At 42.9% G+C, this 19,800-nt stretch overlaps 1 protein-coding gene across 5 annotated transcripts in view; it reads left to right on the forward strand.

Moving 5' to 3' along the window:
* LOC115196714 (protein FAM107B) overlaps positions 1-18,335 on the forward strand; it is a 22,025-nt gene extending 3,690 nt beyond the window's left edge. For 2 of the 5 annotated variants that reach the window (XM_029757569.1, XM_029757568.1), the window contains 3 exons: positions 13,665-13,839; positions 16,447-16,603; positions 16,880-18,335. In XM_029757569.1, coding sequence (XP_029613429.1) covers positions 13,712-13,839; positions 16,447-16,603; positions 16,880-16,999 — 405 coding nt within the window. In that variant the 5' untranslated portion in view covers positions 13,665-13,711 and the 3' untranslated portion in view covers positions 17,000-18,335. Of the gene's footprint in view, positions 1-10,794; positions 12,665-13,664; positions 13,840-16,446; positions 16,604-16,879 lie in introns of those variants that run through there. The other 3 variants (XM_029757567.1, XM_029757566.1, XM_029757570.1) reach the window with 3 other exon arrangements.
* The last annotated feature ends 1,465 nt before the right edge of the window (positions 18,336-19,800 follow it).

Here is a 19,800-nt window from a genome sequence, read left to right on the forward strand (position 1 = left end):
GTCTTTGTTCAGAATGGAGGTACATGACCGCATTACTGTACTCTTTGAGCTCAGTCGGAAACTAAAGTCACCGAGTAGGCCAACTAACTAACTGTCCATAGTTATTATAATGGGCAAGAGTTTCAGAGCCGTAATTTGTATTTGTATTTATTATGGATCCCCATTATCTGCTGCCAAGGCAGAAGCTACTAATCCTGGGGTCCAGCAAAATTAAGGCAGTTTATACAATTCTAAAAACATTACAATACATTCACAGATTTCACAACACAGTGTGTGCCCTCAGGCCCCTACTCCACCACTACCACATATCTACAGTACTAAATCCATGTGTACGTGTGTGTATAGTGTGTATGTTATCGTGTGTGTGTGTGTGTGTGTCTGTGCCAATGTTTAAGTTGCTTCACAGTCCCCGCTGTTCCATAAGGTGTTTTTTTGATCTGTTTTTTAAATCAAATTTTACTGCTTGCATCAGTTACTTGATGTGGAACAGAGTTCCATGTAGTCATGGACTATGTAGTACTGTGCGCCTCCCATAGTCTGTTCTGGACTTTCTGTTCTGTTCTGGTGGCATGTCTTGTGGGGTATGCATGGGTGTCAACATGTAAATACCTCTCATAAATGCAAGTAGTGATGAAGTCAATCTCTCCTCCACATTGAGCCAGGAGAGATTGACATGCATATTATTAATATTAGCACTCTGTGTACATCAAAGGGCCAGCCGTGCTACCCTGTTCTGAGGCAATTGCAATTTTCCTAAGTCCCTTTTTGTGGCACCTGACCACACGACTGAACAGTACACCAGGTGCGACAAAACTAGGGCCTGTAGGACCTGCCTTGTTGATAGTGCTGTTATTATGGACAGACTTCTCCCCATCTTAGCTACTGTTATATCAACATGTTTTGACCATGACAGTTTACAATCCAGGGTTACTCCAAGCAGTTTAGTCACCTCAATTTATTACAAGATTTAGTTGATGTTTAGGGTTTAGGGAATGATTTGTCCCAGATACAATGCTTTTAGTTTTATAAATATTTAGGGCTAACGTGTTCCTTGCCACCCACTCTGAAACTAACTGCGGCTCTTTGTTAAATGTTGCAGTCATTTCAGTCGCTGTAGTAGCTGACATGTATAGTGTTGAGTTATCCGCATACATAGACACACTGGCTTTACGCAAAGTCAGTGGCATGTCATTAGTAAAGATTGAAGAAAGTAAGGGGCCTAGACACCTGCCCTGGGGAATTCCTGATTCTACCTGGATTATGTTGGAGAGGCTTCCATTAAAGAACACCCTCTGTGTTCAGTTAGACAGGTAACTCCTTATCCACAAAATAGTACGGGGTGTAAAGCCATAACATATACGTTTTTCCAGAAGCAGACTATGATCAATAAAATCAAAGCACTGAAGTCTAACAAAACAGCCCCCGCAATCTTTTTATTATCAATTTCTCTCATCCAATCATCAGTCATTTGTGTAAGTACTGTGCTTGTTGAATGTCCTACCCTATAAGCATGCTGAAAGTTTGTTGTCAATTTGTTTACTGTAAAATAGTACTGTATCTGGTCAAACACAATTCTTTCCAAGGGTTGGTAACAGGCTGATTGGTTGGCTATTTGAGCCAGTAAAGGGGGATTTACTATTCTATAATATTCTATTTTAGCGGAATAACTTTTGCTTCCCTCCAAGCCTGGGGGCAAACACTTTCTAGTAGGCTTAAATTGAATATATGGCAAATAGGAGTGGCAATATCGTACGCTACTATCCTCAGTAATTTTCCATCCAAGTTGTCAGACCCCGGTGGCTTATCCTCAGTAATTTTCCATCCAAGTTGGCTGACCCCGGTGGCTTTTCCACACTCACTTTACGGAATAAAAAATTACAATGCTTGTCTTTCATAATTTGGTCAGATATAATTGGATATGCAGTGTCAGTGTTTGTTGCTGACATGTCATGCCTAAGTTTGCTATTCTTGCCAATGAAAAAAAACATTAAAGTAGTTTGCAATATCAGTGGGTTTTGTGATGAATGAGCCATCTGATTTAATAAATGATGGAGCTAAGTTTGCCTTTTTCCCCAAAATGTAATTTAAGGTGCTCCAAAGCTTTTTACTTTTATTCTTTATGTCATTTATCTTTGTTTCATTGTGTAGTTTCATCATCTTTTTATTCAGTTTAGTCACATGATTTCTACATTTGCAATACATTTGTCAATTGGTTGTGCAGCCAGACTTATTTGCCATTCCTTTTTCTTCATTCCTCTCAAGCATACCATTTTTAAATTTCTCATCAATCCACGGGGATTTAACAGTTTTTACAGTCATTTTATTAATGGGTGCATGCTTATTAGTAACTGGAATAAGCAATTTCATAAATGTGTCAAGTGCAGCGTCTGTTTGCTCCTCATTACTCACAACGGACCAACAAATATTCTTTACATCAACAACATACAAAACTTATTGTATGACCTCTTATACACTATATTAGGCCCAGCCTTTGGAACTTTGGTTTTCCCAGACATGGCTATTATATTGTGATCACTACATCCAATGGATCTGGATACTGCTTTCAAGCTAATTTCTGCAGCATTAGTAAAGATGTGATCAACACATGTTGATGATTTCATTCCTGTGCTGTTTGTAACTACCCTGGTAGGTTGACTGATAACCTGAACCAGGTTGCAGGCAGTGGTTACACTGAAGCTTTTTCTTGAGTGGGCAGCTTGATGAAAGCCAGTCAATATTTAAATCACCCAGAAAATATACCTCTCTATTGATATCACATACATTATCGAGCATTTCACACATTATCCAGATACTGAATGTTAGCACTTGGTGGTCTATAGCAGCTTCCCACCAGAATGGGCTTTAGGTGAGGCAGATGAACCAGTAGCCATATTACTTCACAGTATTTAACATGATATCCTCTCTAATCTTTACAGGAATGTGGTTCTGAATATAAACAGCAATACCTCCACCATTGGCATTTCTATATTTTCTGTAAATGTTATAACCTTGTATTGCTACCACTGTATCATCAAAGGTATTATCCAAGTGAGTTTCAGAGATAGTCAGAATATGAATGTCATCTGTTACTAGCAAATTATTGATTTCACAAACCTTGTTTCTTAAGCTACATATGTTAACATGGACTATTTTGAGCACTTTTCTTCTGGGATGCTTACTTGTTTTCATTGCTTTACTGAGAAGCTTAGCAGATGTAGATATGCTCATGTTATTTATATTAGTGCAGGTAAGCTGCACACAGTGGACTTCCTACTAGGGCACACTGCCTCAGTGCTAACAGTATAACTCTGGTTCATAGGCACATGATTACTGCATTTAATAGCTGTAGGATCAGCAGAGGCATTCAGGGCAGTTAGAGGGACATACATTAGGTTACTTACATTGTGTCTTCCAATGCCCCTGGGATAATGTACATTTGCTGAAGCATAATGACAACTCACTGACACAATTGTAGGGATTAACTGAGCTGGGCTTGGGTCAATGATAAGTCTTTGTCTCAACGCAGCTTTATAATGCTGTGAAAGGATCCAGGAACCCAAATGATTTGAGTGGATCCCACCTCCTTATAAAACGTGTTTTGTTTCCGAATGGTATCGAAATTGTCAACAAAAGTTACACCCATTGAGCTGCAATAATCACATAGCCAGTTGTGAAGGGTAAGAATCCTGCTAAAGCGTTCAATGCCACGATTCAGAGAGGGCACAGGGCCAGATATGATGGGCCTTTTGTTAGTGTCTAACAGAGAGTCACTCAGCTCTTTAAAATCCAGTTTCAACTGTTCAGAGCTGTCCTTCATAATGTCATTAAAACCACAAGGACTATGATAGAATCGATGTCCATGTCTGATGTACATCTGGAAGCAGCTTAGTAATGTCATTTACTTGAGCTCCGGGATAAGACATTGTTTTGCACAAGGAACGGTCACATTTCTTACAATGGAGCTGCCCAGAACCACGGCTGGCGAGAAGGATGAGGAAATCCGTCCACTCCCATGCTTCACAGGATTTGAAGAACCATTTATGGACTGGCGAGAGGCAGGATAACTTGAGCCGTTGCTCCCAGTGCCTGGTGCAGGCCTCCGACAGATGGAGAAGCCCCGCTTGATCCAGAGCAGGGAAGGAAGATTGTCGACTTCAAAATCGTAATAGTAGGCACTGAGGCTGCAGACACAGGCATCAGGACAGCGAAACTATTCGTTGTCTGTTTCCGCTCCGGGCCTCTCGTTGGGAGTGTAGACTGCTTTGCGGAAGGCCGCTGCCTTCGACTTCCACAGCTCGTAACATGCGACCATCGTTGATTGCCTTGCTCCTCTTGCTGTGCACCTTTGACTCTGCTATCAGATGGGGGAGCTCCGGGCAACACCGGGCAGTCAGATAATGACAAACGACAAGTCGGAGATGCACCCAACAAGTGCAAACGCTGTCCAGCCACCGGCATAGAAAATGTTAACATTCCACTCTGCGTTTTCCTCAGTTTCTTACGTAGACTGGCAACCTGTGTGATCAAGGAAGCCACCTCAAGCCTATAATCCTCGGGCAAGCAAACAATTGCTGCATTGGAACTCTGAGTGATCCGTTTTTTCCAGAAACAAAGTTTTGTCATACAGCTCCCACAGAGCTGGAACCGTTCATTTATTTCTCCAGACAAAGAGGGCTCCATTGCAAAACTCATCTGGTACCAACTTCATTAGCTTGATGGCTAGCAGCTTAGCGTCTCTGTCAAGCAGTATATTGAAAATAGCTTGTTGACAAAAAAGATTGAAAAAAATGTTTGCTACATTACAACTCCTGATTTGTGCTGCAATTTACGACAAACCACAAAAGAGAACAAAGAAACTGTATGATGATAACTCCTGGTTGTTTGGTGACCAATGTGTTCAATTAGTGTTTGTGTTTGTGTATCATTATCCTGTTCTGTGTGTGTTTGTGCCCCGGTGGTGCATGTGTATGTGTATCTGTCTGTCTCTCTCTGTTATGGTATCAAACATGTTGCTAATGGAACAGTTTTTGTTGTTGCTGTTTTTTGCAGCAGCATGTAAACAAAGGAGACCTAATCCGCGCTACCATACCCTCCATCCAATCAGGGCTTAGCTCACAATAAGAGATCTGCAGGAGTCTGACTGTCTGTTCTAACGGTGTGTGCGTTTGTTGAAGTAAGGTCATTCCTCCTCGCGGTGGTGTCTGACCCAAAGTGAAGAGATATGGTTGGTCAGATATACCTTGAGCATTCCTATGCACACATGTGTTGGTCCCAGCTGTGAGGGGGTATATGTGACCCATAGAGCTGCCATTGTGTCAGAGGGACAGGAGAAAGGGACAGCTGTCACCCAAAACAGCCCCCTCTACCCCACCCCAATCATTTGTGAGGCAGGTGTCCAGCAGGGGTGTCGGGGGGGGGGGGGGGGGGGGGCGTTATGAACAGGCTTTGATTTCCCCTTGTCTGTCTGGAGGACAAGATATGGTTAGTTACACAGCCACCTGTGTATTTCACTCTACTATCCTCTGTTCTCTGAGGTGTGTACTGTATGTGTGGATGGGGCCGTGCTCCAGTATTACAACAGTCCTGCAGGTTCATCACATTCCTATGGCGGGACTCAAACTGATGCCTCTGCTCTTTCAATGAGCTCCATTCACTCTTTATTCTGCCTCTGACCCTGCCAGTCATAATGCGTGTGAGTGTGTGTATGATAACACAAGCCTCTCCTTGAAAAATAACCCTTAACAATGGGGGAGGAACATGACTTCACTTTTCCCTCCCAGTATATCTATTTCGTGTCAAACTAAGAGATAGGCTAAAGCTCACGGCTAAATACCACACTCAGTGCCTCAGAAAATCTGTTGAGTTGAACTAAAACAGACAGTTTATCTTCACAGGTTTCAGAGCTACATTGTGTTTTAATGTAGAACTGGGACCTGAAAGTTAGCTAGTTGGTTAGTTAGGTAGTTAGCTAGTTGGGTTGGTTAATTACTTAGTATAACACAGAAAGCTCCTATCGACAGGAAGTTGTGATAGAGTACACATTAAGTGGAGCCATCTCACTGTACAGTGTGGAGATTACCCCACAGGAAGATACCTGGGTGTGGCAAAGAGAGGGAGAGAACATCTCTGTACAGATAGGTTTATAAAGCTACATATATCCTTTGCTATAAACCCAACGTTGAATTGCACTGAATTCATTATACTGTATGTCGGGCAGAGATGAGCGTTTGAATCAAGAAAGTTTCCTTTCACGACCTCTACAAGCCAAAACGTGAAATTAAATAACCGGGTGGTCCTTTTGGCGGGAGGAATGTGAGACAATATATCCACCGGAAAGTATAATTACATCATGCGCACAAGATGAAAATACATGCACTAGCACATGCTTCAGGTGATATAAATCTGAACACACTACCAGAGCTTTGAAAAGTTGATGTAATTATACTTTTTTATGGATATATTATCTCAAATTCCTACCGCCATAAGATCAACCTCATGGGCAGCCGTTAACATTTCATTTTATTCAATGTTCTGGCTTGTAGAGGTCGTGAGAGGAAACTTTCCTGATTCAAACAGTCATTTCTGCCCGACATAGAATTCCATCCTAACTCGAGCCGCTCGTACACTCTGACCATGGCATGTTAAATGCTCAGGTCATGGTTGGGAAATGCTGCTGTTGCACTTTCACTTCCCAGAAAAGACAAGTTTGCACAAGCTGCAATGGACAAGAACTGTGTACTTGAGGAAACCAACATTCTCTGTGCCTGTAGACATGATGTTGTTGTGTGTCTCTTGGCTGGTAGCTGTACTGCTAAATCCCTCAGTGGTAGGCTGACACTGATAGGGTGTGTTGTACTTGGGCTGTCTCACTGTTTTCACTGTTCCCTGAGGAATGACATCAGGGCTGATTAGAGTTCACAAATGTTCTATTTCACTGTTTCAGTATTCCCAGTGTTATGAATTTACAGCCTTACAGGGCTCCTCCTAGTGAACTGAAGTGATGCTTGTAGTTGAGTTCACATTCCTAGTGTCTGACACAGAGCATGCCTGACATGACTCACTCAGCTCTATGAGTGAGTGCGTGTTCTGAGAGAAGTCTGATGTATAGAACCAGAACCCCAATTTGACATCATCCAGTGTGTGTGTGAAGGGAGCGGTGATCTCCCAGCAGTCATTCAGGGAAGAGACCCTCAAATTCCAGCCCTCTCCTCAGCCCCTACTATTCTAGCTCTGGGACAGGAAATACTAACCAAACCTCAGCCACCCGAAACTCATTCTGGGTGTGTGCGCTACGTGTGGGAACCTGAGTGAGAAACAACATCTGAGCTGCTAAATGTCACTGTTCCACATATTCCTCCGTTCCCCCTCCTCCTCCTCATCTCTCCATCTCTCCTCAGTCAGTTAGAAGGCTGTATATCGCTATCTTTTTCTCAGGGTTTTCTTCATGGCTAAATGTTTTTATTTATTTTTTATTTCACCTTTATTTACCCAGGTAGGCCAGTTGAGAACACGTTTTCATTTACAACTGTGACCTGGCCAAGATAAAGCAAAGCAGTGCGACATAAACAACACAGAGTTACACATGGGATAAACAAACGTACAGTCAATAACACAATAGAAAAATCTATATACAGGTTGTGCAAATGTAGTAAGTTTGGCGACGAATATGAAGCGAGGGCCAGCCAGCGAGAGCATACAGGTCGCAGCAGTGGCTAGTATATGGGGTTTTGGTGACAAAACGGATGGCACTGTGATAGACTACATCCAATTTGCTGAGTAGAGTGTAAATGACATCGCCGAAGTCAAGGATCGGTAGGATAGTCAGTTTTACGAAGGTATATTTGGCAGCATGAGTGAAGGATGCTTTGTTGCGAAATAGAAAGCCGATTCTAGATTTACTTTTGTATTGGAGATGTTTAATGTGAGTCTGGAAGAAGAGTTTACAGTCTAACCAGACACCTAGGTATTTGTAGTTGTCCACATATTCTAAGTCCGTCCAGAGTAGTGATGCTATACGGGCAGGCGGGTGCGGGCAGCGATCGTTTGAAGAGCATGCAAATCGTTTTACTTGCATTTAAGTGCAGTTGGAGGCCACGGAAGGAGTGTTGTATGGCATTGAAGCTGGTCTGGAGGTTTGTTAACACAGTGTCCAAAGAAGGGCCAGAAATATACAGAATTGTTACGGCTTGGTAGTCGTGGAGGAGGAATGAGGCGCAGGAAGCAGCGAACACAGGGTAGTGGTGTTTTTAATATACACTCACACAAAAACAAATGTTCCCACACACAGGGGAGAAAGTACATACGGCGTCAAAACAACGTCGACACGAACATAAGCCGTCTGTCAAAGAAACAATCATTAATCCCGCACGAACAGGAGCGGGCCAGCTAAACTAAATAGCCCCTCTAATGGCTAATTGACCACAGGTGTCACAAAATTAAAAAAGGGAAAAGCAAAAGGGAATCGGTGGCAGCTAATAGGCCGGTGACGACGACCGCCGAGCGCCACCCGAGCAGGAGGGGGCGCCACCGTCGGTGGGAATCGTGACAAGAATGGTGTTGTCTGCGTAGAGGTGGATCAGAGAATCACCAGCAGCAAGAGCGACATCATTGATGTATACAGAGAAAAGAGTCGGCCCAAGAATTGAACCCTGTGGCACCACCATAGAGACTGCCAGAGGTCCGGACAACAGGCCCTCCGATTTGACACACTGAACTCTATCTGAGAAGTAGTTGGTGAACCAGGCGAGGCAGTCATTTGAGAAACCAAGGCTGTTGAGTCTGCCGATAAGAATGCGGTGATTGACAGAGTCGAAGCCTTGGTCAGGTTGATGAAGACGGCTGCACAGTATTGTCTTTTATCGATGGCGGTTATGATATCGTTTAGGACCTTGAGCGTGGCTGAGGTTTACCCATGACCAGCTCGGAAACCAGATTGCATAGCGGAGAAGGTACGGTGGGATTCGAAATGGACGGCGATCTGTTTGTTAACTTGGCTTTCGAAGACTTTAGAAAGGCAGGGTAGGATAGATATAGGTCTGTAACAGTTTGGGTCTAGAGTGTCTCCCCCCTTTGAAGAGGGGGATGACCAGTGGCAGCTTTCCAATCTTTAGGGTTCTCAGACGATACGAAAGAGAGGTTGAACAGACTAGTAATAGGGGTTGCAACAATTGCGGCGGATCATTTTAGAAAGAGAGGGTCCAGATTGTCTAGTCCAGCTGATTTGTTGGGGTCCAGATTATGCAGCTTTTTAAGAACATCAGCTATCTGTATTTGGGTGAAGGAGAAATGGGGGAGGCTCGGACAAGTTGCTGTGGGGGGTGCAGAGCTGTTGACCGGGGTAGGGGTAGCCAGGTGGAAAGCATGGCTAACCGTAGAAAAATGCTGATTGAAATTCTCGATTATCGTAGATTTATCAGTGGTGACAGTGTTTCCTAGCTTCAGTGCAGTGGGCAGCTGGGAGGAGGTGCTCTTATTCTCCATGGACTTTACAGCGTCCCAGAACCTTTTGTAGTTTGTGCTATAGGATGGAAATTTCTGTTTAGAAAAGCTAGCCTTTGCTTTCCTAACTGCCTGTGTGTGTTGTGTGTTGTTGTGGGGGGTAAGGGGGCATATCTCTCCCTCTCACTCTGAGGGCATCAGAACTACATGAACAAAGTAAAAGGGGTTCTCTAAACCTCCAACCTTGCAATAAGCAAGTGTAATTTCCCATAATTTAGATTATTTTTGTCTAAATTATCTCACAACTTCCACTCAACTGTCATTGTTCCACCATCACCATGGTGACCAGTCATCACTCACACCCTCGGCACCTGGCCAACAACAGAAAGTTTGTGTGTGCATGCGGACATACGTGAGTGTGTGCGTGCATGTCTGTTGAAACTTGTAGTGCTGCTGTTAGCTCAGACCCAATGAAGGGCAAGCAATGCTGATGCAATAGCCTAGTGCAGCACTCTGTGTGCAGTGCCAGGACTGTCATTCAATTAGCCCTAATGCAGCCTGCAAGGGTAGACACAGGGATGCACACCTCCTTTATACACACACTCACACCGTCAATCCCTCCCTTCCTTCCTCCCTCTCACTCTTTCCTACTTAGAAATACAAACACAAATGGACACCCAATCAGAAAGTACTCACCCATTAGTTCACTCATTAGTATTGCTTTGAGATGTTGACAGCCTCTGATTCTCCCTGTCTCTATCTCTCTCTGTTTATTTTTACCGTTCACCCCTCTCTCCTACCCGCTGGTTTCCCAGTGTCACTCACACACAGGTTGTGAGGTCATAGTCGCATAGAGGTCGTGGCAGGGGTGACATGCAAAGAGTAAACAAGAAGATGAAGACTGCAGTTTGACTCCTCTCCTCTCCTGTGTGGGCAGTACAACAGTGTCCTCTGACCATATAGCAGTGTGTTTACAGTGTTAGTTCCTCTGTGTTGAGGTTGTCAGACATAACTGGATCTCAATTGCATACTCGTCTCGTCCTCTCTACTCGCCTCCTCCTAGGTCCCTCTCCTCTGATCTTCTCCTCCAATGGGTTTTGAGAGGGAGGCGAGAGGATGCGAGAAGTATGCAATTGAGATTCTCCTATAAAAGCCGTCTGGTTCCTACACCTATAAAAATGAAGGAGCTGTTTTAATTGGGGTGCCTGGAATAGCAGGAAGTGCACTCCTGAAAAGTAATGTACACACATACACACACACACCACACACACACACACACACACACACACACACACACACATACACACACACACACACACACACACACACACACACACACACACACACACACACGGTGTTGAAAGCTGTTTACTTTACCTTTGACCTATAAATAGTGATTGGGTCTTAGTGTTGACAGATATGTCCCACAGGATAAGATGGGAGGGTGTGTGTTTTACTGTCATGTGTGTCACCTTCCTAGGCAAAGGATTCCTCTGGGGAGTATGACCACACAGACGGTTGAGTGACCATCTAGATGGGAAAGAAAGGACAGAGCTCTCTGTGACAGTATTGTAGTGCACAAGTCTGGTGGCATTATGTCACACCTCTCTGAATGTCTGTCTGTCCCAGGCAAGAAGGGAGAGGACATGTCTCCATACTCTAAAATGGCTTCCTTCCCTTTTATTATTTAAAAAAAACACAGGTAGATTTTCTGAACTATATTTTCACCAGTTCTGTCGTCCCTGATAATTGATCACGAAGAAAAGGAGATGAGGAAAGTAAAAGCAACTGTAGACTATTAAGATGTAGCCCGTCTGGGACTTTAGAGGGGATAGGAGGTGAGCCTTGGCCCTTTCAACTCCCTATGTCACTTCCTTTTCCCATGAGGCAAGGTGGTGGAAGTGCCACCAGATGTGTTAAGCCAAACGGATGCTTTCTTAACACCCCCCACCTGCTTGCCCCGCTACCCACCGCTGCTCACACTTACGGTTATTGCTTTTGATGTACACAATCAGCACATGCACACACACAGCACAGACACGCATACACACAGTATGCATGAGCACACACACACTATTGCCTTCATATGAAATACACAGGGGTTATGTGTATTTATGATGACAAAATGTTTTGTTTTGTTCAAGTGCAATGTCTGCACATGTATACCCCACATGGTGTAAAACACAATAGCGTCATCTCTCACATAATGGGATCAAAATATCATCTTTCTGTTTTTCTTTGTCGACTGTTCCTCTCTGAGGATGTACCTCTCATGCAAATTATTTATCGACTGTTCCTCTCATGCAAATACTTAGTACATCTGGCCCTCATCAAGAGAAGAAAAAAAACATTCAAAACGTGTGGGAGACATGGGTGTTTATCCGTCTCTTTGTTATGTAACTGCCTCTTTGTTATGGTCTTCTCTGGGATGTGAGGCAGCAGCGAGCTCTAGTGGTGAGATAGAAACATTACATATCTTCAGGGCACTTGTTTTTAATGGGACATACAGTATTACAGCTCCATGCTTGTGATGTTATTATTGTTGTTGTACCTTCAACACAACAGCTAACACACAGATTCAACTTTCAATTTATGAAGTTTAGAACTAATGTTTTTTTATTTTTTATTATGAAGTAGGCTGCGGGCGTATATTGCAGATGGGGTGTTTTTGGCCATGTAGCCTACACTGCGTGATGCTGATGATCCATTCTGAGAAATGTTTCTTATGTCATAGGATATGAAATGTTACTATTACCTAAGTAATGCCCACAGTTCTAACATCTCAGAGTACTTTTGGCCTATGCTACTAATTCATAGAAACCCATACACATTGGAATGCGACCAATTACACACCTAGCTCACCTTTGAACTCCGAGAAAGAGAATAGCTTGTTGTCGGTTATTTGACATTTCCAGAGAGAGAGTGCGTGTGTGTGTGTGTGAGTGAGGGGAGGGGAGGGCGTGTGTGTAGTGGGCTGCTATTAGATAATAGTGCATCTCATCAAAGCTCATTCCAGCCAGAGGCTCCGTTCTCCCCTCAGTAGGACAGCTGCGTGCACACAGACCAGCAGGAGCTCTTCTGTTTTCTCTTCTCCTGTCCAGAGGTCATACCAGGCTATTGCTAGTACAGTAGCACTATTATTATTATTATTATTATTATGACTTCAAATCAATAGTCCAGATGGCAACTATGTGTAGAATACCAGTTTTTCCTCACCTCCTGCAGGGTAAGTTGGAGAGTTTGTAAAAATGTGCGTTGTTTGATGAAAACTTGACGCCTTCTAGCCGGTCTTATTATGCATATGTTTTACCGATGTAAGTGTATCTCATAACTTTTTATACCGTGCTATGGTAGTGAATGGATACTGGGTTAGATTTGTGCATGTCTGTGTGGGTGCTGTTATCCTGATTGTAAGTAGTTGTGGCGTTATGAAGTTATCTGTGTCGGGATAGCCATATTTCATGTTCTATAATGAGTTTTCCAATACAATGGATTGTCTCCAAGGGAGAAACTGGTCTTGGACACACAAATCAGCTGTAGGCTATATGAAATAGATAGAACATCCTACATATAGGCTACTATCCATACATAGCACTCATTCATTTGGTGGCTGCAAGAAATTGTGCTCTGATGATCTGAATAGATTACCAAATGTATGAAATGGAAATGTGTAGCCTTTATATTTGGATATTGAAAGCAGTTTGTGAGAATAGGTCATGAGATGAACTCCCTGTTTGATGATTGATGTCTGATTAGCTTAGCAACGAGTATTGTATGTGTGTAATAATATAGCCCAATGCAATCTCTGTATAGTATTTTAATACAGAATATCCATACAAAGATGTGGAGATTTGTATATTGTTTGTATTGTTGTTCTCAGAGCGGCATTTGAGAAACCTGCAGTGAGAGCAGTCTGTCTGAATGCAGATATGGTTCTCCTTATGGAGAATAGAACATTCCTGTGGAGGAGTGGAATGATTATGTAACTGCAGACTCTGCCATCAGTAGTGGGGGTCATAATGTCTGGGCACAGAAACACACAATGCCTTAAAACAGCTACATGTAATGGTGCCTACAGTGAGGTGTGATTTTAGAATGTGTGTGTATGTATGTGTGTGAGAGAGAGAGCGTGAGTGTGTGCTTGTGTAGTTAAGCATGATAGTAGTAAATGAATCAAGTAAATGAATCATATAATAAATGACTAATAACATAATGAATCCCCTCAGATCGGTGTGTGGACCCAGGTCTGTCTCTGTCTCTGGTCAGGAGTGTAATGGCTGAGCCGGACTATCTGGAGGGGGACTGCGAGGAGCTGATCAAACCCAAGAAGCTGTTGAACCCAGTCAAGAGCTCCAGAAACCACCAGGACCTCCATCGAGAACTCATGATGAACCAAAAGAGGTGAGGGGACTGTGGGCAACACTGGGGCAACACAACACACACTTCACCTCTCCTTCTTCCCCTCCGTTTCTCCTGTTTCTACTGCATTTTCTTTCCCAGTCGTCTGATTCCCAGATCCCTGTCTTACTCAGAGGGAAACTGTAAACACGTTTCTATTCATCAGTGGAGGATAAACACCAGTTGAGCTTCCATTGACTGACCCACAAAGGGCTTATCACTGTGTTATGGTAGACCTAAACCCTGGCCCTGACTGAGGATGGATGAAATCCAAGACAATGAGGGTGGTTATGAACAGTTCATAACCCTCACCTTCAACTCAGACTCTTGACTGTGTGATCTATCAAGAGGTTTATGATCACCTACTGTTTCTGTTGATAATCCCGTGTTTCCTCGGGGTCAGATAGGTTGTCCTACGTCTATTGGTTAAGGTTAGGATAGAGGTTTTAGTCAGCTGGTCCTAGATCTGTTGTTAGAGTGTGTGACAGCGTTCTACCGCAGTGTGTTTCTATGCTATGACATCCTGTATCGGGGGTACCCCCGGGGGAGACGCATCACAGTAGTGTTATGTAAACCTTAACGCATGAATCTTTAATAAGAACTATTATATAAAACCTTTAGCGCATTCTGCTGTCTCAGAACTATTACGTAAAAACATGCTCTTACTGCACAGAAATGTTCCTCCTACCCGAACACTTTCAATATTAGTATAACACAGAGGCACACGACAATCACAATCTATAACTTCTACAATCTATAATTGTGTTTCCGGTGGAAAGCTCTGCCTCTGCACTGAGTGGGTGGGTAAAATAAATGGGTGGGTCTTGGTAAATTCAGAATTGTATTTTAGATTATTTTTGGCTGAATGTTTTTGTAGTACCTTCAGTTGCCACTGGGAAAGATGTAAGTTACAGAATGGACCGTGGCAGCAAATCACACTGGTTATGAGTGCATGCTCATTTGCGTTCATGTGTGACTGAGTGTGCGTGTCTTTGACAGCCTCAGTGCTGACGCTCAAGTCTGTCTTTTCTCATGCTGAATAGACAGATGCTCAAGGCCTTGTTGCTATGCTATATATAAACACACACACAAATACAGTGTGTACTGTTGACAGATGTTACATCACTGTGCCCTGTCTGTTAGCACGCTGCACAGAAGCATGCGCATTATGATCACAGGGCTCTGGAGTATGGAGGGATGGAGAGAGGCGGAGAGAGTTGGAGGGAGTGGGTTAGGGGTGAAATAGAGATGGACAAGGATTGTGTTTGTGTTATGTGTGTTTCAGTGTTGGTATGAGGTATATACTTTAGACTCTATTGATTTAGAACTCATATGAAAGAGGAGATGTTTTGACTGGGTTTTAGTAATCTTTGTGGAGGAGATGAGGGGAAAAATACATAGGAGAGAGGATAGGGGACGAGAGATACAGCGGAGAGAAGAAAGAGGTCATATTATAGAGAGGAGAAGGAGAGGAAGAAGATGGAGAGAAATGTTTGGGGTGTAGCGGATTAGTGATGATGAGAGAGATGGATGGTTGAGCGAAAGAGAGATGGAAGGATAGAAGGAGGGAGAGAGAGGGAAGGAAGGGAACGCTGTGCAAGGAGGATTAGAACACCATGTCCCGCAGAGGGTCTCTCACTCTCCTCAACTACCGATGATGTTTAGTCACACATACATACGCGTGTGCACAGAGAAGAGACGTTTAGAACTGCATCTTTGAGACTCTAACTGAACCTCTTTTGAAATCACTTACTCAGGTCAGGCTGAAAAAAAGTTGCAATGTACAGGGATGGAGGTCAGGCTATATATAACACACACATGCACACCACAGACTATTCTATCCTATTAGATATTGTCTATTCAGAACACTCATTTACGTTCTCCTGTTTTTGTCCTACTGAACAACATTTTAAGTTAAATCCAGGGCAATCAATAATGTAGTTAGACACTGCATGAATGAATTGAAAACAAGACAGTGTTTGAGGGTTCAGATTGTTTTTATATAATGGTAATATTGTAGTCATTTCACTAATAGGTGTTTGTACTCAGATGGCCCTGTCCTCTTTCAGATTGAATATCTGAATCCTAAAACCCAAACTTTACACAGTAGTATAACAACAAAACGGAAATGCCTGTTTCATCAATGGCATGTCATCTCTGGCAGAAGGGACAGCTCAATGAAAGAAAGGGATAGCTATATTAGGAAAGAGGTTGATGTGATTTGTAGACAGGCGGATACATTTGATTGATTGATATTCACTAATTGTGTGTCTCAACACTGATCTGTTTGTGTGGTCAAGTCAAGACCTGCCACCATCATACATTTCATCACATAATCTCAATCTCCTAATCCCAATGCCAATTCCTGTCCAGTCCAGCCATGGCCCCTCGCTTGCCTAAGATTACTAGATGTGGGCTAATCTGGGATGGCTTAGCTTTATGTAACTTTCTCTGAATATGAAGTGATGGATAGATCAATGTAGAACTGCCTGTCTCTGTCCGTACTGTAATCAGGTCAATGATTAGTTGTGTGTGTCTGTGTAAGTAAAGTGCCTTGTCATTGGCTGTGGAAGTACTATAATAACATCTGTGATTGGTTGCTTCTCCAAGGGGCCTAGCTCCCCAGAACAAACCAGAGCTCCAGAAGGTTCTGGAGAAGAGGAAGAGAGAGCAGGTCCTCAAGGCCCAGAGGGAGGAGCAGGAGGCCCACACCAAGAGGAGCGACCTGGAGATAGAGCTCATGAAGAGACAACAGAAACTGGAACAGGTAGACACACACACACACACACACACACACACACACACACACACACACACACACACACACACACACACACACACACACACACACACACACACACACACACACACACACACACTGTTACTCATACACACCCAACATTGTAAAGATAGACAGACTGAGAGCATTTGAGAAAATAAATACACAGAGAGAGGGAGAGGACAGTTGGGGATCACACACACATGCTATCATGTACTTGTACTAACATGTAACCTAACTTTCTTCTCTATCTTGTATGTTTAGCTTGAGTTGGACCAGCAGAAGGATGAGGAGGAGCAGGAGAACACCCCTGAGTTTGTGAAGATGAAGAGCAACCTGAGAAGGACCAAGCAGGAGGCCAATGGGGAGGAACTTACCACTTAGGGAGCCACGGGGGGTGTGTTTGTGTGTGTGGAAAAATAGAAAGCAACTGTGTACTGTACATAGAGGAATGTTTGTGCATATGTGAGTGTGTGTGCCTGTGTGCAGATTCAATGGCACATGTTATCTGATATGGACTTCCTGATTTATCTGACCCTGTTGAGAAAGACTTAAAGACTACAGACCAATTTGTCTGCCCACTACAGACCAGCAGTACTACATACCTCTTTGTCTGTCCACTACAGTACTCACCCCACCTCAGCCAGAGAGGAGACTTAGCCACCTGTACTCAACTCAGCCTCTCCACTCAACACACGGACAGAGAGGAGACTTAACACGGACACAAAACACGGAACGTGCTACACGTGAAGAACAGCCAGTCAATCTTCTGGGGAGGTCTGATGCAGGGACCAACAGAACCAACACAGAGTTTCCATTCCCTCTGTCTCCTGTCTTCCCCTCTTTCTCCTGTCCACCCTTCTCTCCGGCCACAGAAAGCTCTCCTTTATGTTGTTGTTGTTATTGTTGTCGTTGTTTTCATTTTCAGAACCCAGAATGGAAAAGTGGACACTGGATGGACTCTTGAAGCTGTGTTTTGTAAAAATGCCAAATTAATGTACTGTTGTTATTTATGTTTATGTTTTTAGTATTTTAGCCCCATGTAGGGAGATAGAGACATCTCAGATTAGTTTTACAGCTCAGTGTGTGGAGCATGAACAGAGGGATATACTATAAAGCAGGATCAATGAGTCAGCCAGCTAACTTTGATAAACAACCAGAAATAACTTTCGATTTTCTGGTTAATTAAGAAATTCTAATTTTAGATCTGTGTTTTTGGTTGTTAAGTCAATTAGAGCATGCCATTTAAAAAAAAGTAAGTTATTTCAGAATATTTGGGCAAGTTAGCTGGCCAACTCATTGATCCTACTTTGTAGTATATCCCTCAGGAGAAGACAAGTGTGTGGTTGTGTGAAATGAACACCCAGCTAGTTTTTTTTATTTTCAACATGCCACTTCTTCAGCTAATGCTATTTGAAGCAATACTAGAACTCCCCAAAGTGTGCAAGTGGTATTTTCTTTCTATAATTCTAATAAATCGTTTTTTTTATGAATAAAGGGGATATTAAATTAGTCTTATTTTGGATGTGAGGTCGGCAGAGATGATGTCATATACCAGGAAGTAAGTGCATATGGGAGCCAACTGTTCCAATAATTGCATTTGGTTCTATGCTTCATTTATGTGCTTCTCTGAATCTCTGGGTAAGATTGTAAGACAATCCTCTCCTCTGTCCCTCTGCAGACCTAACATCTTATTTTAAATAAATATCATTTAACTGCTCACACTCTTCTGTGTGTCGTTCTTCAAAATTTGCTTATATTTACTGTACCAGTCAAAAGTTTGGACACACCTACTCATTGAAGGATTTTTCTTTATTTTTTGTGTTTTCTACACAGGAGAATAAGACATCAAAACTACGAAATAACACATATGGAATCACGTAGTGATTGTGCGTAAAACAAACAAAAAATAGATTTGAGATGTGAGATTCTTGAAAGTAGCCACCCTTTTCCTTGATGACAGCTATTCACACGCTTGGCATTCTCTCAACCAGCTTCACCTGGAATGCTTTTCCAACAGTCTTGAAGGAGTTCCCACATATGCTGAGCACTTGACTGCTTTTCCTTCACTCTGCAGTCCAACTCATCCCAAACCATCTCAGTTGAGTTGAGGTTGGGTAATTGTGGAGGCCAGGTCATCTGATACAGCATTACATCACTCCATCTTGGTCAAATAGCCCTTACACAGCCTGGAGGTGTGTTGGGTCATTGTCCTGTTGAAAAGCAAATGATAGTCCCACTAAGCGCAAAACCAGATGTAATGGCATATTGCTGCAGAATGCTGTGGCAGCCATGCTGGTAAAGGTTGCCTTGAATTCTAAATAAATCACTGACAGTGCCACCACATCTCATCCTCCATGCTTCACGGTGGGAACCACACATGTGGAGATCATCAATTCACCCACTCTGCATCTCACAAAGACTCAGCGGTTGGAACCAAAAATCTCAAATTTGTTTTCATCAGACCAAAGGACAGATTTCTACCGGTCTAATGTCCATTGCTCGTGTTTCTTGGCCCAAGCCAGTCTCTTCTTATTATTGGTGTCCTTTAGTAGTGGTTTCTTTGCAGCAATTCGACTATGAAGGCCTGACTCACACAGTCTCTGAACAATTTACATTGAGATGTGTCTGTTACTTGAAGTATGTGAAGCATTTATTTGAGCTGCAATCTGAGGTGCACTCTGGGTCTGCACTCTGTGGACCGCCACAGGAAAGGAAGTGAGCCAGTTTCATCATAGAGCTTGATTGTTTTTGCGACTGCACTTGAAGAAACTTCAAAGTTCTTGACATTTTCCAGACAGACTGACTTTCATGTCTTAAAGTAATCACAGACTGTCGTTTCTCTTTGCTGAGTTTTGTTGTTCTTGCCATAATATGGACTTGGTCTTTTACCAAATAGGGCTATCTTCTGTATACCACCCCTACCTTGTCACAATACAACTGATTGGCTCAAACGCATTAAGAAGGAAAGAAATTCCACAAATGAACTTTTAACAAGGCACACCTGTTAATTGAAATGCATTCCAGGTGACTACCTTATGAAGCTGGTCGAGAGAATGCCAAGAGTGTGCAAAGCTGTCATCAAGGATATTCTACTTTGAAGAATATCAAATATAAAATATATTATTATTTGCTTTACACTTATTTGGTTACTACATGATTCCATGTGTTATTTCATAGTTTTG

The sequence above is a fragment of the Salmo trutta genome, chromosome 7 (genome assembly GCF_901001165.1).
Source record: "Salmo trutta chromosome 7, fSalTru1.1, whole genome shotgun sequence".
Taxonomy (NCBI): domain Eukaryota; kingdom Metazoa; phylum Chordata; class Actinopteri; order Salmoniformes; family Salmonidae; genus Salmo; species Salmo trutta.